Genomic DNA, 6,807 nt, shown 5'->3' with positions numbered 1-6,807 from the left:
CCCGCAACCGCGCTGTGGCCTTCAACTGACATCACGTCTCGCGTGTAACACATCAGGTACAGCGTGCTGCTAGAAACGGGAGGATGAACGAGCTCCAAGCTGCTGCCAGCTGGGCCTTTTTTAGATTGTAAATTTTTATAATCTGGATACTGTAGCATGTTTCGTTTGTATTTGATAAATTTTGTCCGATCATAGACTAACTAGGCTCAAAAGATTCGTCTCGTGATTTACAACCAAACTATGCAATTTGTTATTTTTTTTTACCTACGTTTAATACTCCATACATACGTCCAAAAATTAATGTGACGGAGATAGAATGAAAAAACTTGAAATTTTACGGCAATCTAAACAAGGCCCTGTTGCCTGGGCCTGGATGTGGGCGAGAAGAAAAAAAGACGGCCTCAATCATGCAGCTGCCGGAGTACAGTACTACTACTAGGTGCCTTGTTACAGAAACCTTTCCCAATCCTAGGAAACGTCTGCCTCAGGCGTGCAGGACGCTACTAGCGATAGCAAGTCCGGTTGGGTTTGCTAAAAAAACGGCCGGATGGTGACGCTAATTTATTTTAAGAAAAAAAACACTGTTATTTTATAAGCGAACAGGGCCATTGAGACGGACATGGCAGCCTGACTCCTGTTGCTGTCAAGCGTCGCAGCGGGGATAGACAGGGGTGGACCGGTGGATAAGGAGCACCAGAACCAGATCACAGATCAGGCTCTGTCCGGCAGCTATCCATACCGGACCAGGATTCTACGTGCTCCATCCGTCTCTAAACGTAATATATATTAAAAAATATTAATATTTATAATATATAATTAATACCACGGATAGATATTTAAACCTAGTTTTTTAATAAATTTATTTAAAGATAGAAATGTTATTAAAAAAGATTAATATTTATAATACATAATTAATACCACAGATAGATATTTAAATCTAGTTTTTTAATAAATTTATTTAGAGATAGAAATGTTACACATATTTCTTAGGGAAAGAGGGAGTATATAATGCAGCAAGGTGAAAAGCGTGACTGAATGGGACTGCCAACAGGGCAAGCAAAGTGAAAGAATCAATTTTTTTTCCCTTCTCATTTTCTGATTTCATCGTCATCGTCAACTACATATACAAAGGTGGTCGAAACATTCTTTGCATATTATCATACGGGCATATACAGGCACGAACGATTTGGGGGTAGCAATGCAGAAGAAGAGAAACAAAAACAAAAAAAACTGTCGATCCTGTAACTGCAGCTAATCCCTACGCCACACCGTCTGAATCTGGTTCATCATCATTGGTTATTCTTCCTCGATGTTCACTGCTAGCACTGTGTGTTCCTCAGAGCGAACCTTCGAACGAGACCCGGAGCTGAACCGCCGGCCTGGGGCGCTGCGTCGGCGCGCTGGCCAGGCCGTCCAGCATCTTGATCACGTCCACCGTGTCGTCCAGGTAGTACTTGGCCATGCTCGGCTTCTTGCCCACCGTGCACGCGAACACCTCGCTGCTGGCCGGGAGCTTCACGCTGCTGTTGGAGGGGCACACGATGCTCTCGAACATGTCCTCGTCCGACCGGTCGTCGCCGATGCACAGCACGAAGTCCGGCGGCTTCCCCGTTTTGACCATAGACGACAGGAGGCTTTCCACAACCACGCCTTTGCTGATGCCCTGCACGACAGCACCAAGATATTTTTTGCGCATGTTACTATGTTATTTGCTTCCTCCACCAATCCCAGAAATTTCCAAGAGGTTGCGGACAAAGAGACGAATTCAGTAGTGTGACGGATTGCTTTCGGAGGGGCACAATTAAAAAGACCACATCCACAAGGCGGGCCGCGCAGTTCTCGTGGATTTCCCAGTCCACAAGGGCATGGTCCATGCTGATTCACAATCCTATTTGTGCAGAAGATACAGATTGTCGCAGCATGTAGTGGATGAGGACTGGATTGGATTAGATCAATCCTTATCCGATGCCTTTTGGTTTGAAAGCTACGTCTAGTCGATCGGCACGTTTCATTCACATTCAGGAAAAAAAATTGAATTGAACAACCAACGAGCATATCTATAGAATAAATTAATGAGCGGAGAAAACAAGGCATGCACGCGTTTGGCTCGCCGCTCACCTGGGGGTTAACCTCGACGATGTGCTGGCCTCTCTTCACCACCACGGGTTCGTTGGCGAGCACGTTTTCGAGATGGTCGAGCAGCTCTTTGGCCTGGCAGGAACCAAAGTCCGGATCCGCCTCGTGGTGGTGCCAGACGATGGCACTCTCCTTGTGCTCGATGTAGGAGCCATCTGTTGCCTCCGTGTACAGCTGCATCACCGGCTCTGCGGTCTTCTTCCAGTCGAAATCGGCGGCCAATCCTGAGGTCTCCCATGGCGCGTCCCTGCTCCACCTGCAGCACAAGAGTCGGTGACCCGTCATGTATCGGCCTACTGCACGTTATAGGAATAGTAATGCTCTTTCTAAGTTGTAACCAAAAGTGATTGGCCAACGCATCAGGAATACTACTAGTACGAATGCTCCTCCTAGGATTTGTTCTAAAAGCAAGAGTACTACTGCTAGCAAAAATGATCTAAAGAGTAAAGACTAGACATGTCGGTCAGTGAATGTTTTCCTTAAATGTACGGCTCCCAGTCGTACCGGTACCATTGCTTAATGAATTCGTAACCATTCTATTCTGTAGACCAAATCTGCAACAGTAAGAACCCAAATCCAAGCAAAGCAAACGTGGTACCAACTAGCAGATCTTGGCTGGTGGAACAGTGTAGGAAGATTTTTACCTTGTGAAGTAACCGTGCTCCGCGGCGATGCCCAGCTTCTCGCAGGGGGCGAACCACCTATTCAGCTCGTCCTTCCCCCGCCCGCTCACGATGAACACTCTGTTCTTGGGGTCCTCGCACAGACGATTCAACACAGAGATGACCTCACTGCTCGGCGTCCTGTCGATGGAATTCTCCGGCATCACGGTGCCGTCGTAGTCCAGGAGAATCAGCCGGTTCTCCGTCCTCCGATACGACGGGACAATGTGCTCCACGGAGAGCCGCCGGAAATTGGGGCCAAGGGCCACCACCTTGAAGCTCATGCCGAACCCGATCCCCCAATGCCGGCGCGAGAAATGGTCCTTGCAGGCGCGCTGCAGGTCCGAGTCGAAGGACCGCGCCCAGTAGGCGACGTCGTGGGTGCTCACGTACTTGTAGTGCTTCTCATGCCGCAGCCGCTGCTCGGCCTCGGGCATCCGCAGCGCGGCGTTCATGGCCTCCGCGACGGACTCCACGCTCCACGGGTTGACGCGGATCGCGCCGCTGAGGGACGGGGAGCAACCGACGAACTCGGAGAGCACGATGACGCTCCGCTTGGGCGCCTCGTCTCCAAGCGCGGTGCTCTCCTGCCGGCACACCGTATAGATGTAGGGAATCCGGTTGAGCCCGTCGCGCACAGCGCTCACCACGCAGCACTCGGCGGCCGCGTAGTAGGCGGCCTTCTCCTGCGGCGTCACGGGGCCGTCGATGAGCACGATCGGCGTGTACCCGGGGGTGCCGAAGCGCGCATTGACCCGGGCGCTGATGGCCCTGGCCTCGTCCTGCACGCCCTGCACGTCGCGCCCCTCGCTGCGCGCAGGGTTGGCGATCTGCACAAGCACGGCGCGGCCGCGGAGCTCCCGGTGCTCCACGAGCAGCTGCTCCATCGCCAGGAACTTGAGCCCGATCCCCTTGAACAGATCGACGTCGTCGACGCCGACCATGAGGCGCCGCCCCTTGTACGCCTCGGTCACCCGCCGCACCGCATCCTCCGTCTCCGGCGCCGAGACCACCGACCTGAGCTGGCCCATGTCGATCCCGACGGGGAGTATCTTGACCGTCACGGTGCGGCCGTAGTACTCGATGCCGATGTAGCCGCGCTTGGACTGGTAGTCGAGGCCGAGCAGCCGCGAGCACGCGGACAGGAAGTGGCGCGCGTAGTCGAAGGTGTGGAAGCCGACGAGGTCGGCGTTGAGGAGGGCGCGGACGAGGTCATCCCGCACGGGGATGGTCCGGAAGATCTCAGACGAGGGGAAGGGCGAGTGGAGGAAGAATCCGACCTTGGCGCGCGGGAAGCGCTTGCGAAGGAAGGTCGGGAGCGCGAGGAGGTGGTAATCGTGGATCCAGACGAGGTCCTCGTCGGGGGACAGCACCTCGGTGAGGCGGTCGGCGAAGGCCCTGTTCGCCGAGAGGAAGGAGTTGTATAGCGTCCGCTGGAACGGGAGGCCGCCCAGCGACGACGGCGTCAGCGGGAGCAGGTAATGGAGGAGCGGCCAGAGGTAGTGCTTGCAGAATCCGTGGTAGAAGCGGTGGTGGAGGTCGGTGGGAAGGTACACCGGCAGGCACGAGAAATTGGCCAGCAGGTAGTTGGACAGCTCATCTGAGGCGGCCTCCGCCGCGGCCGCTGGGAGGGTGCCGATGTGGAGGACGGGCGCGTTGGCGGGCAGCCCCGAGCGGAGCTGGTACGCGACGGTGCCGGAGTCGACGGAGAAGTTGAACCCGAACGGCGCGGCCGGGTCCGGCGACGCCCGCAGCGGCAGGCGGTGGGAGACGATGACGCGGCGCGGCGGGGCGGGCGGGGACGGGGAGGTGGGCGAGGCCGGGGACGCGACGGTCATGACGCGCGGGAGGCGGAGCGGCGTGGGCGACGGCAGGGGCACCTCGTCGGCCGCGGCGAGGTCAAGGAGGTTGTGGCAGGAGAGCGAAGGCATCGCCCCCTCCTCCTCCTCCTACTGCCTATCTGTGGGCGGCGTCGCAGAGAGGTGGAGGCGGCGGCGATGTCGCATGAAGAGGAGAGAAGCGCCGCGACGCGACGAGGAGTGTGTCGGGTTCGGCGGTCGGTCGGATGAGAAGACGGATCGGTCACTTTTGCCGAAGCTTCTGGGGATAAGAACGGCCCGGCCGCGGAAGGAGGAGAGGCGGTATAAATATGGCAAGCTGGATATGCGTGTGCGTGTGCCCGTCGTGTGTGAAGCGAGGAAGAAGGAACGGACGGGGCGACCGGGGGTAGGCGGTGTGACGACGGCTTGGCCATCAGGGCCATGGGCCTTATCCACATCGCTCGCCCTCGCGGCTGAAATGACGGGACTGCCCCGGACTTACCCGACGTGGGATGGATCAGTGTCGCGGTCGCCTAACGGTTGGGTTTATCTATCCGCCTCTCCCGCACCGTATCCGCTCGTCCAGTCGTGGTCGCCGCGCGGCCTTGCCCTCCCTTGCGCTACACCTCACCTCACTAGCGCGCATGCGATGGCCGCGTGCGGCGACCCCGACCCACACCCGGTAGACGGATAGAATTACCCGTGCTCCACTCCGGTGGATGACAGGTGGGGCGGACCCTAGTAGAGCCTGTTGCTCTGCGCGTTGTTTATGCTCGCAAGTTTTCTCCTTTTTTTTTGGCATGAAGAATTATTTGCCTTGACTGGGCAGAAAACGAATTATGAGAGGATTTTCGACAAATCATGCTGCACAGCTTGCGTGTCATAAAACCGTGCTAAGATTGGCTTCAAAACAATGGGGGCAAATATGCTCCAACTTTATTAGCCATGCAATTTTAACCGATTGTTAAGGTTATAAACTTATTACTCATTTGAGAGAGAGAGAGAGAGAGAGAAGAAGAACGTTTGTACTTTTTTTCAGCGTTCTTCATTCCTCTTTATTGCATTGGTACGGCAGAGAATTTTGTATCGCGAAAATCCATCAACCTCTCCAAGAATTTCCACTGTCCATATTTAAAACGTGCCACGTCACCTGTTTTTATCGGATTCACCACATCGCTGAGGAATTTTCTACGCCGACGAGCGAATAAGCGATAAGAACATTTTTTAGCTTTATCCATTTGTCATTAGAATTATTATTGCATAGTATTTGGCGGTTTAAATTGCTTCTACTGCACAATATCAATGTGGCATTGATATATTGCTTAAATACAATTTCGAACAACATTGATCAATTGTGCACTAAATACGGCCTCACGAAACAATAGACTAATTGAACCACACAATGTAAAAGCAGATCAAGCAAGAAAAACAGAAATAAAACAGGAAATCTATATACTTCGAATCTCATAAAACACACCTGCTGGAGTATGTTCACTTTGGTCTTTGTCACAACATCTCATCATTCATCATAAAATTCAATGGTGCATATTTCTCATTTTTCTGATTAATCTTGTAATTTATAGACCTTGTATTTGACATAGATACTCTATTTATTATTCTTAGTCATTAGATCATCAGAAAATCCAAGGATGCATATTTTTTTTTATCTTTTCGATACTTTATTTATTCTTGACTATTAGATCATCATAAAATTCAAAGGTGTATTTTTTTTATTTCCCAATACTCTATTTATTCTCGGCTTTAGAATATTATAAATCCAACCATGCATAGTCTTTTTTTTGATTAATTTCTTAATTTCATGGTCTCCTCACCTTGGCAAACATGGTGGGTTTCACTATTCTAAGTACCCTTTCTTTTCTTCGGAGCCAATAGTGCCGAAATTTGTTCCTCAGCATTATCTAGTTAACATGGAATTAAGTTTCGAGTTATATAATCTTTAAATTGCATCTACGTGTATTGTCTTCATTTGTATCTAGATTAGATTTCAATATTTTATCTTGTCACATTCGATATAAATTGAATTTCAGTTATTTATTAATTGTATTTGACATGGATACTATATTTATTCTCGAACGTTAGATCATCATAAACTGCAATAGTTGTATTATTTTTCTGATTAACCTTGTAACTTATTTTAGAACTTGTATTTGACATGCTCTATTTATTCT

General features: G+C 51.2%; 1 protein-coding gene across 2 annotated transcripts; it reads right to left on the bottom strand.

Annotated features, from left to right (window-relative positions):
* Positions 1-1,058: 1,058 nt before the first annotated feature.
* On the bottom strand, positions 1,059-5,046 carry LOC136467890 (probable alpha,alpha-trehalose-phosphate synthase [UDP-forming] 11). 2 transcript variants are annotated; one of them, XM_066466698.1, is made up of 3 exons: positions 2,781-5,005; positions 2,119-2,392; positions 1,059-1,663 (listed from the first exon to the last, which is right to left on the bottom strand). In XM_066466698.1, exons 1-3 carry the CDS (start codon positions 4,727-4,729, stop codon positions 1,337-1,339), a joined length of 2,550 nt encoding a protein of 849 aa, XP_066322795.1. In that variant the 5' UTR covers positions 4,730-5,005; the 3' UTR covers positions 1,059-1,336. The 2 variants fall into 2 exon arrangements, with proteins under 2 accessions (XP_066322795.1, XP_066322794.1); XM_066466697.1 differs by having other exon boundaries at positions 1,382-2,392; positions 2,781-5,046.
* Between the last annotated feature and the right edge of the window lie 1,761 nt (positions 5,047-6,807).

Source organism: Miscanthus floridulus, chromosome 7, assembly GCF_019320115.1.
Source record: "Miscanthus floridulus cultivar M001 chromosome 7, ASM1932011v1, whole genome shotgun sequence".
NCBI classification, from domain to species: domain Eukaryota; kingdom Viridiplantae; phylum Streptophyta; class Magnoliopsida; order Poales; family Poaceae; genus Miscanthus; species Miscanthus floridulus.
Note: the sequence above shows the minus strand (reverse complement) of the source record. Positions and strands in the feature narration are given on the sequence as shown.

Excerpts from the sequence above, each read along its gene's own strand:
- LOC136467890 (XM_066466697.1), bottom strand. The coding sequence starts at position 4,729 with ATGCCTTCGCTCTCCTGCCACAACCTCCTTGACCTCGCCGCGGCCGAC. Across the intron at positions 2,393-2,780 it reads GAGCACGGTTACTTCACAAG|GTGGAGCAGGGACGCGCCAT; the intron begins GTAAAAATCTTC and ends CTTGTGCTGCAG.